This window comes from Moschus berezovskii, chromosome 12 (assembly GCF_049115385.1).
Source record: "Moschus berezovskii isolate FMDL1 chromosome 12, NW_MosBer_1.0, whole genome shotgun sequence".
In the NCBI taxonomy this organism is placed as follows: Eukaryota; Metazoa; Chordata; class Mammalia; order Artiodactyla; family Moschidae; genus Moschus; species Moschus berezovskii.
The window spans coordinates 9,468,364-9,487,362 of record NC_142471.1 but is presented as its reverse complement, the minus strand read 5'-3'; the positions used below and the strand labels follow the sequence as shown (position 1 = coordinate 9,487,362).

Genomic DNA, 18,999 nt, shown 5'->3' with positions numbered 1-18,999 from the left:
CCTTCAGAGAAAAGAAGTTAGTTCTTAGCCTATCCAGACATCAGAGGAAATTTAATGATCCTTGTGACCAATTCCAGAAGCCTTGGAAACAGTCGCACTGCTGTCACATCTTTCTCTCTGAAGTCTGGTTTATAGTGAAAGGTTGCCATTAGGTGAGAAAACGGACAATCAGAAACCACTGGGTTTTCAACACAGTACAACAGAAAACCAGTGTATGAGATGACAGACAAAGGGAAAAGTGACAAAGCCAAATGAGCGACAGAGCAGCATGTGTAAATTCCCTTGATGAATCAAAGTTCTGTACAACCTTGGCAATGTCAGGCTCAGAAGCAATGAAGTTGCAGAATCTGGTCATTGCACTTGGACCATCCAGCATGCCATCATCCATGTTAATATCCAACACCTGGGCTCCCATTTCCACCTGCATTTTGGCAACGCTCAGCGCTTCCTGAGGAAAGAATTCAAAAGGAAGCAGCATCAGGAGAGGGTAACTCAAGAAAAGGCTGACAAAAGTAGTCCTTCACCATCCCAGGCAGTCCCTTCCAATTCCACTAGGCTAACTAGCCAGCCCCTCACCCCCGACCCCCGACCCTGAGCTGCTCTCAACCATCACAGATGAACCTTTCCTAAACATCTCTTCCATCACAGTTCGTCACTCCTCAGAACCCAGAGAGGCTCTGATTCCTCTCGTAAAGAATCTCCGTCCCTCAGTATGGTGTTCCAGGTCCTGGGGACCTGACCCATCTTCTTATCCAACTCAACATCTCCCCCCGAACCCTGGCACCCTTCACCCAGCCAAATCTGCTTCCACCTCTGTGTCACACATATTGTTCCCTCTGCTTCGAATACAATCCCCTCCCTTTCTATACTATTTAAGACCGAGCTCAAGTCCCACCTCCTTCAGGAAAGTCATTACAGAAACCATCCAAAATTTATCTAACTCTTCAATATTCACCAAATCATGCAAAGCATTCACTGCATGCTACAGACAGCAGTTACATGAAATATAAGTTAAACTTTTTTATGCTAAAAGGATTTTCAAATCCATTAATACATTATTATACACTGTAAATCTCCAAGTACAAAATACAGTACACAGCATTCCCCACTTATGATCATTTACGGAATATCCTGTAGGATCAGCAGTCCAGAGAACATACTTTGGGAAACACTGCTTATTCTATAATGACTGGCTGCCTCTAAACACCTGCAACAATTATAAACATTATCACATGGTACATGACGTTACCATTTCCTCACGGTTTCACAAATATGCGCTTATTCTCTGAAACAGATTTCAATCACTTGGAAAATTGAGAAAGGTCTTATGTATCTCCCACTCTTGTTTGAACAATGATAAGCAAAACAGACGTGTTCAATAACGTTTTCTAACTGACTGGTAGAGACTTTAAGTCTTTATTGTATGCTTCACAGTGTAATAAAATAAGCAGGAATAAAATCAACAGTAGATTCTAATGTTGTCCTAATTTTTTCTTAGCCAAAGAAAATCAAACAGAAATTTTTAGCAATCATGAGAGAAGAGGCATGAGACCCTCTGGCACAGGCCACAAGGGAAGACCATTTGTAATGAGGCATGAGACGCTCTGGCACAGGCCACGAGGGAATTCCATTCACAATGATCCAACATTTCACAGAGAAAAAGGGTTGCAATAAGATTCAGCAAATCAAAAACTGTTTTGGTATCAGCAATATATTAAATATCATAAAGAATAAAAAGAAGCATAAGCCACAGTGCCTGTTCTTGAGGGGCTTACATCTAGTTGAGGGCATACGACAGTCACAGGAGAAGTTATGGACGCTACCACACAATGTGAGAGTCAAATGTCCTGCCTAAACACCTGGAAGGGCAAGATCTCTGAGGACTGAAGAGAGAAAGGTACCTGAGAGAGAATGGCTTCAGCTGCCCCTGGGAAACAAACTGGAGGAAGCAGAGGGGAGACAGTAAGCAGTGACCTGTTTAGACCAGAGGTCAAAAGATACAAAACAGAGACACCAACGCCTGACCTTTCTATATCAGAAGAGTGACAGAATAATAGCTCAGGGGTCCAACTTCCCACACATGCTCCAAGGGATGAAGTGATTTGTTTAAAGATGTACAAGTTGAGTGAACAGACTGGACTGGATCTTCTCTCAGGTCAGTGCTCATTCCCATAACCACAGAACCCTGAGGGAGCACTAAACAGGGCAACTAGAATCCAGCCAGGAGTCATTCCTCCCCACCCACTTCCTACTTCCCAGCCCCATCCCTGCTGAGACAGCAGAGCGGTGATGGGTATGGGCTTGGAGGACTCGGGGTCTAACATTCACTTGCTGTGAAACAACAGGCAAATGCTTTAACCTCCCCCAAGCCTCCAGCTGGACATCTGTAAAATGGGAATGATAATAGCACCTCTCTCACAGGTCTGAAAAGATGAAGCAAATAATGCCGCAAAGGGCTGAGCACAGTGACAGGCATGTAGTAAGACCTTATGAGATGACAGATACCACTCCCACTTGCCTGTTTCTTCCTAAAATGCTGTCTGCTCTCAGTAGCAAATCTATCAAATGTGAGACTGAAAGGGACACCACAGAATGGTTTTAATTATCAAAACACAAAGAGAACACCACCACTGCAGAACTCTATACCACCATGAATGGCTATAGGGATTACATAAAAGTAGACATGAACGAAGGCCTGGAGGCAGAAGAAAGCCTCCTGGAACATTCAGATGACAGATCAGGACAGAAGGCAGGTTGGTGTCTAACTGGAGAGGACTGGATGATGGCCTAGGGAGTTTGGGTTGAATCCCATGTGCAAAAAAGCCACCCCATGAAAGCCTCTGAACTGGGGGAGACCACAGCAGCAGGCCGTGCTGGCTGAGTAGCAGCAGGCATGAAGGGAAGAGGACAGACAGGAGCCATCAGGACCCATATAACCATATAACTGAAGCACCGCAGAGAAGACCTCCGAGGGAACCACAGAGCGCTCATCAACACGCTTACAAAGAATGACAGATGCACACCCTCTCTGTGGCTAAAACTAAGTCTCCTTTGATGCTGGTTGACGGAAGGTCTAAAGGTTTTTAAAATCTTAAAATGAGAGAAGGTTAATGAAAAAAATAAAATCATTAAAGCCCAGATCAGATTCCTCCATGTTTTAACCTCATATTTGCATAAGAAAAAAGAAGTCTGTCCATGGTGGGCTCTCTCTGGATTAAATTCTGCTCATTCACAGAAAGATCAAGTTTAAGAACACTACGGAAAAACTTTTCAAGGCAGGGCCTAGTCTTTCTTTTGTGTTTGCTTGTTTATTGTAATTTACAGGGAATAGAATCAATTGTACCATGCTGGTCAGTATCTGATGTGGTCATGAGAAAATAAACAGGAATTTTCTTGGCTTTCCATTTCTTTAAAGGATTTGTGAGAAGCTGAAATGAACAGTATCTTCAAACTTTTAAAATTTCACAATTAATAGAAACAGCTAGAACCTGGATCCCTCCCATCTCATCCCATTTCATACCTGGAGTGCATTTTTTTGACAAATATCAACAAGAGCAGCTTTGATTTTTCTAAGCCTCATCCTCCCACCAGCCTGGCCAGCTGCAAACACACTTTACCATTCTCACACTGTCTAGCAGCTCTGCTAACAATGCTATCAAAGGCAGAGCAGCTTTGTTTACATGCTGTCTTAGCCAAAATACATGGCGGATGCCTCAAGGGTCTTATTAATGATGCTCACTTCATAATTTCCTGCCATGATGAGTTTAGCAAACCTCCTGGATCCTGCAACGTTACAGCGCTCTCCAATGTTAACAAAGTTGGTGTATGGTCCAATCCTGAAGGGCTCTAGACCTTAAAAGGAGAAGTATTTTTTAAATTTCCTGAAAATACATGTAACAACAAGAGACAGAAAACAAATGTTTTCATGAGATAGAAAAGAAGTTTCTATGCCATATCCCATCTGAGTAGCTAGGCATGGCCTTTTCCCCTAGGGATATTTAAACACAGTACAAGTCTCTATGTTTACAACCAGAACTCTCAAAAGAAGAAATATTTCAGGGTTTGAAATTGCAAATTTATCTAAACAGCTGAATCATAACCAGCTCTGAGTAACAAGGCAAAATTATCATCATATTCTTATGCAACCAAGAGTCTGGGGCAAAAGCCATGAGGTTAGAATCTAAAGGAAACCTCCCCAGCTGTCCATTCAGACACTGGCTCGAAGCCAGATGGAGTAAGCTTTCTTAATCCTACCAACAGTGTATTTAGAGTTTCATCTCATCTCTTTGATCCAGAGACCAAGAACCAATAATCAGCAAGGCCAGACAGGGTCACGAGGAAGGACTCGGGCTGAACACTGGGAGACAGCTGACGCTAGGCGAGCCACTTAGGCTTTTTGCTCCTCCTTTCTTATTTGTTAAGGGACAATAACACCTTCCCGTTAAAGGCCAATTTAGGGGCAAATATTAGATAATTACTGTGGACACGTTACACTGAGGAAGAAAGCAACATGCAGGATAAAGTACCACCAGAGGAAACAACCTTTAACTGTTTTTGTTCTACTCTTATATTTACAGTATTAGGAACAGAAGCCTTGCTAGATGGTCACAGGCAGGCTCTGGGGACAGTCAGCCCCGAGGTGCAAGCCCTGTACAGCCATTTTAGTCAACACCCCAGGGGACTTGTCTCAGAGGCTTGAGCTCACCAAATGGCTCCGGGTCTTTTGTTCCCTGACTTGGAAGTGACTATCACTTCCCAGTTTGGGCCAGTGCTTTCCCCCACTGGTACCATCCTCACGGCCTCATTTCCCCATGCCAGCCTCAGAGCATCCCTGATCTTTAGTTAGAACCTGGAGTTCCCAGGGCACACAAGCAGGCTGCCAACATTTAAATGCTGGAGAGGCCCTGCTGCATCACTCTAAAAGCATTTCACGCAAAGCACTTCTGATCTATTATAAATGTGAAGCATCTGACAGAAAAACTACATTTATTCTCAAGCCTGCAATTTATAAAAGAACAATTAAAAAGAGTATGTTTGATGTTACTCTTCTAAAATCTGATTGAAGGTGGTTTTTTAAAATGATTTAGAAATAGCACATGAAATTCAAATCAGAAGAAAGAATTCTTTCATTCTTACATATACAAACTCTCTTTAAAAATCATAACTAAATGGTTATCTCCTATTTCGACTGTGGCAAAGGTTAACCATTTTAATGGTCCTTGGCTGAAGTGGTTCAGATGGTAAAGAATCTGCCTACAATATGGGAGACCCAGGTTTGATCCCTGGGTCGGGAAGATCCCCTGGAGAAGGGAGTGGCAACCTACTCTGGTACTCTTGCCTGGAGAATCCCGTGGACAGAGGAACCTGATAGACCACAGTACACAGAGTCGCAAAGAGCTGGACACGACTGAACGACTAACACTTTGGCCGAAGTAAGATCTAAGGATGAAATAAACTATTCCACCACACCTCTCTCTGATAAAAGCCCCTTTTTCAGGGTAGGGGTGTATCATAAATCACAAATCCCTCTTCTTCTAATGTTATCCTATCTTCTGGAGAATAAAAAGGAAAAAAAGGGTAGACTGAAGAGGTATATTTTTAACTCAACTTCATCTCACTCACTGGGATTAATTCTATGCAGTATGTTCTGAGTGAAGAAAGTAGGTATTACTTTTACTGTAATTTACACTTTATCTCACTTTTCTTAGGAGAACATATGCAACAAAAACACATCAGTTCAGAGAAATGTTAAATTCTCAGGGTGCATAATTCCTCATGTGTGCTGTTTGCAGGTTCTCTAAGAAACTGTACATACATTTTTCTTTTTGCTTAAAGATATTTTCTAAGAATACAACATTAAGGTGTTGTGGGAAAAAATATAAAACTTAAAGTTTTTTTTCTAATAGTTGGCATGATAACCTATTTTACCAACACTCTTTTGAACACTGAAGCTTATTCTGAAAAAGGGAAGCTGCCTACCCCACAGGGCTGTTGAGAACAAAACAGAATAATAGATATTACAACTCTTTGTAAAGTTCTGAACACTCAGCATAAGAGCATGACAATGATATTTTAGAAGCACATAAAATTTTCTAGGAAGAAACTACCATCATTAAAAAAAGTCTAGCCTTGAGCCTAGGCTAGACTTTTTAGCAACTAGCAGCAAATCTGACAATTAAAACTGTTAGGCTGTGGCCCATGTACATTTTCAAAGCAGTGCACAATAATTCTGACCAAAGGCACTACCTGCGCCTTCCTTCACATTTCCCTGAAGTCAGTATCTTCCTGTTCCCATCCTTAAAAAACACAAAGGGTTCTTTGCTAGAATTAAGTGCCAAGAAAAATACATAGTCTTCTTTGACCGAATAAACAAGTTCCTTGGCATAAACATCACTACCACGTAGACTAAACATAACAAACTTATCTACAAACGATTTCTGAAATTATAAAAAAAATTACATCTTTACAACTTACCAGACAGTAGCATATGCCCTTCAAAAACAGTGGCAGGTGGAACTCTAGGCTTACAGTTTTTCACAGCTTCAGCAATTTCTCTGAGTTAAAAGAGAAAACACAATATCCATTAACTCAGAACAAAATTCAATGAAGCTAATTTCCAGCTATGACATTAAGTCTGTTTAACATAATTATATACCTAGTTCCAAATGTGCAGCAGCAATTGTGCTTTTTAGTTTTCTCAGTAAAGCAGAAAATGACGCTCTAATATTTCACATTTCTATACCTGTCCCGTCTGCTGTGCATGGACTGGACTAGTTTCTATGCTCACAGACGTGAACCTACAAACACGCACCTATAGATATGAGACAGTTTACACAAATGCAAACAGAAAATCTCCTCCACCCCTTTCCCAAACCTGAAGATGTCCTAAATCCACACAGTAATTTAAAAGAAAAAAAGGCTTCATTGTTGAGAAGGAAGAGTAAAGAGGAGAGGAGATGCCTAGAGCAAAGGAAATTAAATCCTTTAGGTACTTTTCTTCAAGCGCGCGCACACACACACACACACACACACAGTAGAGAGGATTCAGAGTAAGACATCACTAAAACTCCAAAATAACTACTCCTGGAAATTTGTTTTAGTTATTCATACTCTTTGGAACCTTCTCAGCTTCAATGAAATATGTCTCTCATCAAGGTTGAAAAATCTGCCTGCTCTACTAAATTGATCAGGACCAGTATGAACCATTCACTGCAGTCCCCCAAATTAATATGTGAATGACAAAACAAAAGCAGCAAATATACATACACAGAGACAGATAAACAGACACACACACAGAGGTATTTTTAAAGCAAATCTTTTTATAAAGGAGGACAGTGAACGTGAAAGTCGCTCAGTCGTGTCCGACTCTTTGTGACCCCATGGACTATACAGCGCATGGAATTCTCCAGGACTTTCCCTTCTCCAGGGAAGAGGGCCTTTCCCTTCTCCAGGGGATCTTCCCAACCCAGGGTTTGAACCCAGATTTCCCGCCTTGCAGGCAGATTCTTTACCAGCTAAGCCACAAGGGAAGCTCTATAAAGGAGGCAATAACCATCAAAACAAAAAGAGATCCAAAGATAAGCTATCCTCAACTATTAATAGCTTTAAAATAGTATTTAAAAGATGTTTAAAAAATTATAGACTCTTAATAGAGTCTATCACAGAGGTCAACAAAAGCAGTGCAAAATTAGGCAATTCATACATTGAACATTTTATAAGTATGAAACAGACACAGAACAGTCAGGTGACTGGCTCAAAATATGGTCACCAGTCACTTTAGGGAAAAAAAATAAAAACAGAAACAGTCCTCAACTATGTTTTACTCCAGTTGTTTTTCAACTCCAATCCTCTTTATAAGAGGATTAATCATAAAACTGTAGGGACTTAACCACGCCCTTCACCATGTCCTGTCTCACATTCCCTTCCTTAACCCTCAACAATGTGGGTTAAGCGGTGACTGTGCCAGGCGAGGTGAAGATGCTCTTCTTGACCTCAAGGTGCTTGCTGCTTACTGTCTTTTCTGTCCATGAAAGAATCTAGTGGAGGCAGGTATTTCTCCACATATGAGCTGTCCTTCCTTGAGCACTGGAATTGAACAGTGGAATATTAATCAGGTATTTAAAGGGACACTGTTAAGATAACTAGGATTTGCTTATACTCATCTAAGGGGGAAAAAAAAGTTAGAGAATAGGCAAAATAAGAATAGCAAAACGCTGAAAATTATGAAAATTACATCTTAGGCACACGGGAATTCATTTCATTCTTTTTGTACTTTATAAAAATTAAAGTATCCTAGTTTGCTGCTGCTGCTAAATCACTTCAGTCGTGTCCGACTCTGTGTGACCCAATAGACATAAGCCCACCAGGCTCCCCCATCCCTGGGATTCTCCAGGAAAGAACACTGGAGTGGGTTGCCATTTCCTTCTCCAATGTGTGAAAGTGAAAGTGAAGTCGCTCAGTCGTGTCCGACCCTTAGCGACCCCATGGACTACAGCCTACCAGGCTCCTCCATCCATGGGATTTTCTAGGCAATAGTACTGGAGTGGCTAGGACTGCCATAATTAAACACCACAGGCTGAGGAGTTTAAACAATAAGATTCATTTCTCAAAGTTTTGGAGGCTAGAAGTCTCAGGTCAAGGCGTCAGCAGGACTGGCTCCTCTCCTTGGCTTCTAAATGCCTCTCTCCTCCCTGTGCTTTCACAGGGTGCCCTCCTGTGCGTGTCTGTGTCCTCACCAGCCACACACTGCATCGGCATCTACTCACATGACCTCATTTTACCTTAATCACCTGCTTAACCACCCTACCTCTAATTACTGTCACATTCAGAACTGGTGATTAGGGCTTCGATCTATGAATTTTCGGAGGGACACAATTCATCCCATAACAAAAAATCAGAAGTGATTATAACAAACACTTAAAGTGATTATCACCTGATATGATCTGGTGTCGTACCACAGCATCCGCCAACTATGTTGACCAAGCCATCAACAGCAAAATCCTGCATTTAGAAAAAGAAAAAGTTTCAAAGAGCTCATCTGAATTCTAAGTTCACCACCATCAATTCAGCATCAATTCTAAGTTCACCACCATCCACATTTCCTGAATAACTAATTTTACACTTAAAAGAGAGCTAAACATATTTGACTCTAGATATAAAGCCTTCACAAGACTCAGATACAAGGTTAAAAGCAGAGAACAGTTCAGATGAAATGCAATGAGACATCTGCCTATCTGATCATAATAAAAATTTCTTTTACCCATATACTGAGCAGAATGAATGTGAACTGAATAATGCATTTTCCAATAACATCTAAGTTATCAGTTTTTAAATTTAAATTCAAATGTTGAAAAACTCAAAAATTCAATTCCTCAGTCACAACAACCACATTTCAAGTACCACAATGACCACAAGTGACAGAGGTTACATAATGCATAATGTGGGTCTGGAGTTTAACCACAGCGGGTCTGAAGGACAAGAGAGCAGAGAGGAAGTCAAGGAACTGAGAAGTGACAGTACTCGAAAGAGCATCTCCATAAGGTATTGCAATCATAAGAATTAAGTCAGGAATACTTTAGGAGACACTGTCAATGAGCCAGAAGCTACAAATCCAAGGAATGAGGAAAAGAGACCCAGGGGTCAGAAATAAGGAGGAGTTGTGGGCAATGCGGTTTTGTGAACCAGGACTTCAAAGATGGAAGGTGTATGGGGAGAAGGAGAGCGGGGGAGATGACAAAGGGGAGCAAAGAGATGTCAGCTCCACCGAGCAGTTTGGTGGGTGGAGAAGACCACTTGGGAGGGCTCAGAGGACGAGTTTCAGTTAGTTTGGGTCAGACCTCACTGGGAATCCACTTGTTTCCACTATGAGAGGGATGCTGACAACAAGCCCCTTACTCTGCCTCCATCATGTTCATTCATCTTTAGCTTTTATTTCTTATATACACATCGGGTTTTCTTTAGAGGCAAAGTCTACGTCTAAATATTCTAAATCAAAAATTCCATTTCTTTATCTCTCAAAAACCAAGTGAAAGAGGAATCGTGACCTTTAAGTGCATGGCCATCATGTGGGGAGTTTCATCATAGTCACCGAAGGTATTGGGAAGACCTAAGAAAGCATATTTCAACCATTATTGGAAATTATTTTCACAAACAGACATAGTATTTGTAAAGGCTTTAGGTTAAAAGGTTAGAAAACTTTTTATTTATAATTAAAGCAAGATTACTTAAAAAAATAAGAATTCTTAATATTAAACATAATAAGTACAGAGACAACATATCAAACAACAACAAAATCACAGAGGAAAATAAATATCCATTATTTCTGTTCCATTTCAAAGAAAAGCATCACTACTACATGGGACAGAATTCCTCCACCTCGAGCCCTCCCCTTCCTATAAAGGAAATTAATTCTAGTCACCTAGCTGCCAGGGGGTAAGGTTTGAGGGAGTACCACACATCCTTTGAACTATCAAGCACTGGGCATGCAATTAAAACCAACCAAAACACAACCCATCCCCTTTCAAGTGAGTTTTCCCAAGAAAGACTTCAGCATCTAATTACCCAATTTCCTGTTTTATTTATTATCCACTTCTAGTTATCTTACTCCTAATGCTCAAAAACATACACCAGGAAATCTGGTTAACCCAGGATGGATTATCAATATTAAATGGACAGCTTAAAAATTGTCTACATTTATCTTAGGAATTTTTATAGACCACAAATTTGAAGTCCTAACTTAAAAAAAGGAAAAGTTACAGGTTCTTTATCTGCTCATTTGTTGATACAGTGGAACAAAGAGAGCTCTCACACAGGGTCTTTGCACTCATCACTTTGGCCATGCCCACATGGCAAGCACTGTCACCAGTCCTAAGACTCTGGTCAGTTAAGCAATGAGGCTTCATTCCCCCAAGCTCTGTCTACTTCTGACACTTTCAGGCTGAGCCAAACTGTTCTTTCATGCCTAGAGGGAAACAGTTGTCCAGACCCAAGTATTCTTCATTTTAAAAATTCCTATTAAAAGCTGACTATATCCTAAGATCTACAAAGCAAACTCTTTTAATCCAGTTCTGTTTCCCTATCTACTCAGGTCTTGTGTATCTGGATTCTCCTATGTGTGACTCCCCTGAAACACATACCTGCATTGGGATAACAGAGAACATAAGCTGTTGTACATTTTCCAATTGTTTCAATAAAAGGTCTCATTTCAGCTGCACCCAGAGCACAATTTAATCCAATGCTGAAAAAAACAAAAAGAAGAGATTAGAAGCACCCTCTTTTATTCTAAATATTTATACATATACAAAGTTATGATGAGGAAAGGAGAATATTTAAAACCAAGCAGATAATAAATCTCTTGATTTGAAGCACATTTAATTCAGCTCCAGTCAAAGCCACCTCATTGATGCTCCCTGCAGCACTAAATATTTCTGCCCACGTCTCCAACATTAGATGATCTTACAGCTTAAGGATCCAGACTATAAATAAAAAAATAAGTTCACAGTTTCATCACTGGTATACCATGAAACAAAATGTCTGCAAATTACCACTGCTAATAACCACTGATTGGAAAGCAATACTGAAGAGAAAGAAAAAGGCAACTCTGGCAGGTAGATGAATATTAACGGCACGCGGAGGCCGCTGTGGGAGTCTGGGAGACCAAGACTTGGCCCTTGCTCCAGCTGACTGGCAATGTGACCCTGGACTTAGAACTTGTCCTCTTATACATTAAGTGGGTTTACTTGTAACCAAGGAGCTCTGTGTTTTGCAAATGAAATTTACTGAGGACTCAAAACAGATCAAAGCAGAGCTGCTAAAACCCCTCCTAAGTCACTCTCAGCAGGAGTTGTCAAAGCCTTCAGGAATTCAAGAATTAACTATGAAGTGACTGGGACTATGTCATCTTTTATTTTTTCATATTTTACTTTTTTCCCTTCATTATGATTTCTTAGTGCAATATGATATACTAGATTAGAACCTGGAACAGAAAAAGAACAGTGTGGAAAAACTTGAAACCTGAATAAAGTGTGGAGTTTAGATAACAGTAATATGCTTTTAGTTTTGCTGAAAGTATCACAGGTAATGCAAAATGTCACATTAGAAAAAACTAGATTAAAAAGAAAAAAAACACTAGCTGAAGAGCATACAGGAACTCTCTGTATGTACCATGTGTGCCACTTTTCTGCAAATCTGAAATTATTCCACAATAAAAAGTTTATTTAACAAATTCACAACCCCCATTTGTGAAAAAACTCCTAGTTTACTAGGAACAGAAGGAAACTTCTCACACTGGATAAAGCACATCTATTTAAAGATGTAGAATTAAACACTTTTCCCACAAGATCTGGAACAAGGTAAGGATGACTTCTTTCACCTCCTGCTAAATGTCATGCTGGGAGTCCTAGGAGGGCATTAAGAGAAGATGGAAAATAAAAGGAATGAAGATTGGAAAGGAAGAAACAAATTTCTCTTTCTTCACAGGTAAGACTATCTATTACTATTCCAAAGAATCATCTAAAACGCTCTTTGAACCCAAAATGTAAAGTATAAGTTTCATGTACAAAAGTTAACTGTTTACCTATACACTAGGAATAAGCAACTGAAATTTGAAATACAAAACACTATTTACAATGGCACCGAAACAAATGAAATACTTGTGTATAACTTCAAAACTCTGATGAAAGAAATCAAGGTAGATCTAAATAAATGGAAATATATCCCAAGTTCATGAACAGGAAGATTATTATACTTAAGACCTCAATTTTTCCCAATTTTATATACATTCACACACATCAATTAAAATCCAGCAAGTTATCTGTGAATATCAATGAAGTGATCCTAAAGTTTATATGAAGAAGTAAATGACCCAGAATTGCTAATACAATTCTTGGAGGAGAAGAACAAAGTTGAAGGACTGATACTACCCGACTTCAAGATGCACTGAAAAGCTAAAGGAATCCCTGGTGGGAGCACAGAGCAATGCAGCAGAATAGAATCTAGGAACAGAATCAACTGACCTTTGACAAAGAAGCAAAGGCAACCCAATGGGGAAAGGATTATCTTTTCAAGAAACAGTGCTGGAACAACTGGACATTCGCATTTGAAAAACTTAATCTAGATACAGATCTTACATCTTTCATAAAATTAATGCAACATGGTTAACTGTAAACTGCAAAACTATTAAAGATATAAACATGTATATAAAGGTTACACAAGAGACAAATCTACGTGACCATGAGTTTGGCAATGAGTTTTAGATACAGCACCAAAAGCAGGTTCCATGAAAGAAAAATAAATTGATAAGCTGGACTTCACTAAAATTAAAAACTTCTGTCCAATGAAAGAGCAGACTTTAAGAGCATGAGAAGACAAGCCATAGGCTGGGAGCAAATATTTGTAAAACACATATATGGTATTCAAAGCTGTTCTTTTTTTAATTCTTAAAACTCAACAATAAGAAAACTACCCAACTCAAAAAATAAACAAAAGATCTGAAGAGCAAACAGCTACCTCAAAATGTTGTTGCCAAAATTAAAAGAGCATAAAGCACTTAGAACTGAGCCTGGCACACAGCAAACTCCCAATAAACGTCTACGACTCTTATTTTTATGCCCAGGACTATAATAAAAGTTCACAGAGCACTCTGAGAAGAACACTGACCTGGGCTGGTAAGGGAGGGAAGAGTCCCTGGAGAGGACCCTAGGGATGGACTGAAAGGCTCCTGTGTGGGGGTGAGAATGCAGGGCAGGCACAGCCTCCAGCCATGGACAAGGCACAGGAGGAAACTGCATACTCTAGGAGCTTCCATCTCATCACCATTTTGATCAGAAAAATATAGAGATATCTTAAAATACAATGTAAAAGTCATGTTATTTTAAATATTTATGTATTTATTTGGCTGCGGTGGGTCTTAGTTGCCGCACTCGGGATCTTCAATCTTTGGTTTAGCATCAGAACTTTGAGTTGCAGCATGAGAACTTTGAGTTGCAGCATGTGGGATCTAGTTCCCTGACCAGGGTTTGAACCCAGACCCCTTGCATTGGAAGTGCAGAGTCTTAGCCATTGGACAATCAGGAAAGTCCCGGGTATGTTAATTTTAAAGATAAAAACCTAAGTTTTAGAATTCCTGCTGCTGCTAAGTCACTTCAGTCATGTCCGACTCTGTGCCACCCCATAGACGGAAGCCCACCAGGCTCCCCCTTCCCTGGGATTCTCCAGGCAAGAACACTGGAGTGGGTTGCCATTTCCTTCTCCAATGTGTGAAAGTGAAAAGTGAAAGTGAAGTCGCTCAGTCGTGTCCGACCCTTAGCGACCCCATGGACTGCAGCCTACCAGGCTCCTCCATCCATGGGATTTTCTAGGCAAGAGTACTGGAGTGGCTTGCCATTACTTTCTCCGAATTCCTTCTTAGAATTCCTACTGTATTTCAAATTAGGCTGCTTCATCTTATTCCAAGCTACACTGTTTCTGGTTGCTCCACAAGCAGAGAGTGAAAAAACCTTGCTGTTTTTAAGTGCTGATAATAGATTTAAAGTGTTTTTACTGGGCCAAGGCAGTCTTAAACTATAAGGAGAACATTCACAGACAAAAAGGCAACTCTCTGGCTTGTCCAAGGAGTATAAGAACTCTCCCAGTGACTCAAATTGATTCATTTAGGCTGGGGTCTTCTGACGTCCTCAGGGCAGTCAGAATGTACCTCAAGGAAAGTCAATATTTCACACAAGTGATACTGTGGGAATATGAAGAAGCAATTCACTCCCAGGGCACAGGCTGTAGTCATCAGAAGAGATGAACCCCAAAAGGAATAAGGGCAGGAAAGAATGATCACTCACCAGAGTGGGTCTGCGTGAGACACGCTGATGACAAATGCCTCCCCAGTCTGGCCAGAGAGAGTCCGCCCACTTTTATCAACAATTGTCCCTGAAATCTGAATTGATAAAGTAAACTCAGTCAACCACACAGACTTAAGAATACAGTCTCAAAAACAAAATAAATTATGAAGCTTTCAAAAAAAAACATGAAAGAGAACTATAGCACTCCAACTTTAAGGCAACACTGTTTAACCATGGTTGGAAACAGATGAATGCAAAGTGCCCACGGGAGGGGTTGGAAAGCCACAGAAACAGAGAAAAGGCAAAGTCAGGGAGGCAAAAGCAGTGCCCAAAAAAGCTTTAGGATTCACACTGCCAGTCCCATGGGAGAGGACTTTCCACAGATATTTAAGGTTATTCTGGTCTCCTGCAGTTCAACATCTGATTCGTCTAACAACCCTTGTGGGTTCTAATCTGTTCTCAGCAAGCAGTGTGGGCCTGCCTAATGCATCACTGAACTGGCAGTCTGCTGTCTCTGGTGGTGGACGCTTCGTGGTCAGTTTCAAGTCCGTCCCTCCTCGGGCCCTATAAACAGTGAGCCTTTGACTCTGGGGGACCAATTCAGCCAGGCTTCCTTGGAACAGCCTGCCTTTCACCAACCACCTCTAGATTCGTTGTCTTCACATTTACGCAGATAAGACTGCTATTGGTGTGAATGGTGGTAGGAGGCGGGTAAACAGAGGAAGTTAAAATAGTTGGTTAGTAAAAGATGATCAATACTCTCAAAAGTTCTATGTCAGGAAAACTAAAACCCTACCCTCAAAATGATGATATTAAAAAAAAACAACACAGAATTCATCATGCAAATACTTTAGAACTTACAAAGACAGGCCGGGGAACATACTCTTCTTCAAAAAGTTTTTGGACTGCAAACAAGGCTGCCTGCCAGGGAGAAAAAGGACATCTTTGTTACTGAGAGACTATGTCAAAGGTCACAGTCTAACAGACTGATCAAAATGTTCCTTTTACCAAGGCCTCTTCAGATAAGATACATATCACGCTCTCTGGGGAGGAGAAATAAGTCCTCCATGTAACATACAACACCCACACTCTTTTCTAAAGGTAACACTGTACATATTCAGTTCAGTCCCTCAGTCATGTCCGATTCTTTGAGACCCCATGAACCGCAGCATACCAGGCCTCTCTGTCCATCACCAACTCCCGGAGTTTACCCAAACCCATGTCCATTGAGTCGGCGATGCCATCCCACCATCTCATCCTCTGTCGTCCCCTTCTCCTCCTGCCCTCAATCTTTCCCAGCATCAGGGTCTTTTCAAATGAGTCAACTCTTCGCATCAGGTGGCCAAAGTACTGGAGTTTCAGCTTCAACATCAGTCCTTCCAATGAACACCCAGGACTGATCTCCTTTAGGATGGACTGGTTGGATCTCCTTGCAGTCCAAGGGACTCTCAAGAGGCTTCTCCAACACCACCCTTCAAAAGCATCAATTTTCAGCAATCAGCTTTCTTCACAGTCCAACTCTCACATCCATACATGGCCACTGGAAAAACCATACCCTTGACTAGACGGACCTTAGTTGGCAAAGTAATGTCTCTGCTTTTTAATATGCTGTCTAGGTTGGTCATAACTTTCCTGCCAAGGAGTAAGCATCTTTTAATTTCATGGCTGCAGTCAGCATCTGCAGTGATTTTGGAGCCCCAAAAAACAAAGTCAGCCACTGTTTCCCCATCTATTTGCCATGAAGTGATGGGACCAGATGCCATGATCTTAGTTTTCTGAATGTTCAGCTTTACGCCAACTTTTCCATTCTCCTCTTTCAAGAGGCTCTTTAGTTCTTCTTCACTTTCTGCCATAAGGGTGGTATCATCTGCATATCTGAGGTTACTGATATTTCTCCCGGCAATCTTGATTTCACCTTGTGCTTCCACTGTACATATTACAACAAAACAAACGCTGACTGGAAGTTTACCCATGAACTAATATTTCCCTGAGGAAGATCTGAAGAGCTACTCTTTTTCTTCATTCTTTCAATCAAAACTAAAAAGAGGTAAATATGAAGCCTCTACTTCCACAGCCTCACAAAAAAAAAGGTAGGTACATGAACCAATAGTGTATGTCACTGCAAAAAAGAATATAAGCTAGAATGGATTGTAAAGACACAAATGCTGTGTTAACCTGTACTGTCCATGTTTACTTAAGTTCCAAGACCAGAAACTAAGGTCTGCTCAAACCTAACTAATGCTCAAAGCTCTTCCATATCAGAACCCACAGACAGAGATACTGCATACATAAAAACTATAGTAAGGTAGTATTTTTCACCTATTAGAGTGGAAAAGATCAAAAAGTTCAATAGAGAGGATGTGGTAAAAGCAGCAGCATTCCTGTGGACTGCTCGTTGACTGGAGGATAAGAGTACAATCTTGGAGGGTACTTTGACGCTGGAGATCAAAAGTAACAGTGCCCAGACTCTTTAAAGAAGCAATTTCACATGTAGAAATTTATACTCAGAGACACCATCAAAAATGTATGCATGAGGATAGCTACTTTTTATTCCACACACTACGTACCTTTGTACATATATAAGGAATACAAGCACATATGCACACTCACACGCATACTTTTCTCTGAATGGAATCTCCATAGGGCCTCCACACTAGTAACAGCAGCTGTCCCTTAGGAAGACGGCTAGATACCCAGGGAACAGGGGCAGGGAGGATATTTACCTTTTACTCCATACATTTATCTTGAATTTTAGAATCATGCATATATATCTGACCTATGCATCCATGCACATACAACAGCTATACATGAAAATATTCAGTTTCATAATTAAAAAGTACTTTTTAAAAGAAAGATAGCCTCTCAAAATTTCCTTCTTTCTACTGGACTCAGTCAAAAATACTCGAGAATAAAACAGAATTGAGGAATTTGATTTAACTTGAATAATGTTTATTATATTGTGTGACAATACATAAAATACTAATATGTTATATTTCCTTACTTCATGAGGGGAAGCACCCCAGCCCAGTCCCCTTTTCCTCACCTTGGCATTGGCGGTATCAAAAATAGTTTCAATGAGTAAGATATCCACTCCACCATCTAGAAGCCCTTTGGCCTGCTCTTTGTATGCTTCAACAAGTTCATCAAATGCTGCAGAAAACAAACCACACCCAGGACATCAGTCATCAATATCCTCTGAAAGCCCAGGACACACCAAATTTAGGCCTGGTCCAGGTGAACTACCTATTGCTGGTTTATATGCATAATTTAAGGGCAACACCACATTTTGTAAGACACATGGCAGTGGTGGAAGTTAAACCAGCAAACTAAACACCAACATTCCTGAACACTCTGCACACAGGCTCGCTCCCCATGTGTGAGCAGAGAACAAGCCACTAACTGGGTGGGGAGGGACATGATTTCTTGAGCCGTGGCTCTTACTTTAAGATCTTTCAAACAGATCTTTCCAGGGATGGCTTTAATCCATCAATTCAGGGAAGAGTGTGAGGAATGATTAGAGAAACGTGTCACACTGATGTGGATTCATGACTGGTCGAGTCACATTCTCTCACACCCTCTGGGGTAAAAGTCTGTGGTTCTATCGATTTTGCTCCTGTCCTCTGACACTGTCAACTCTGTCAGAGAAGAAACCTGCCTGGTGTGCAATTTCAGTCTCAAACACAAAAGGGTACAATCACTCCTAGGTAAACATTTTGTTAAAAATGTCTTATCTATTTCTATCTCAGAGGTTGTAGCACTCCCCATTTTACCTCTCACCCAGGAAAGGAAAGATGCACATACATTCAATAGAGTAGCCTACTTTATCTTACACAGTGCAAGAAAGGAAAGCTCTCCACTGCCACACTAAGGACAAAAGAAGCTCCGGTCACACGTCAGCCCAGAATGAGCAACTCCTAGTGGAAAAGTGTGGTATCTGGAACCAAAATCTACAAATCACGCTTGACTGAACTTGTCTTTGACACAGAATCCATTACCACACATGGTATTACTATTTGGCTCCGACCGTTTAATTCTTTTTGTTTTTTTGCAGTCTAATGCTTAAACTGACATAGATTTCTAGCCTTCTCATAAAATTTCAATGCAAGTATACTTATAGATGCTGGTGTATAATGTTAGTCTGTTTATAACTGCTCCCTGACAAATAAAGTGG

General features: G+C 40.7%; 1 protein-coding gene across 2 annotated transcripts in view; it reads right to left on the bottom strand.

Annotated features, from left to right (window-relative positions):
* Window positions 1-18,999, bottom strand: part of MTR (5-methyltetrahydrofolate-homocysteine methyltransferase) — a 126,629-nt gene that overhangs the window by 79,478 nt on the left and 28,152 nt on the right. For both annotated transcript variants that reach the window (XM_055425744.2, XM_055425745.2), the window contains exons 6-14: window positions 17,872-17,978; window positions 15,690-15,749; window positions 14,829-14,923; window positions 11,136-11,236; window positions 10,044-10,105; window positions 8,933-9,000; window positions 6,475-6,554; window positions 3,740-3,852; window positions 308-448 (exon numbers count right to left, since the gene is read on the bottom strand). In XM_055425744.2, coding sequence (XP_055281719.2) covers window positions 308-448; window positions 3,740-3,852; window positions 6,475-6,554; window positions 8,933-9,000; window positions 10,044-10,105; window positions 11,136-11,236; window positions 14,829-14,923; window positions 15,690-15,749; window positions 17,872-17,978 — 827 coding nt within the window. The remainder of the gene's footprint in view (window positions 1-307; window positions 449-3,739; window positions 3,853-6,474; window positions 6,555-8,932; window positions 9,001-10,043; window positions 10,106-11,135; window positions 11,237-14,828; window positions 14,924-15,689; window positions 15,750-17,871; window positions 17,979-18,999) is intronic.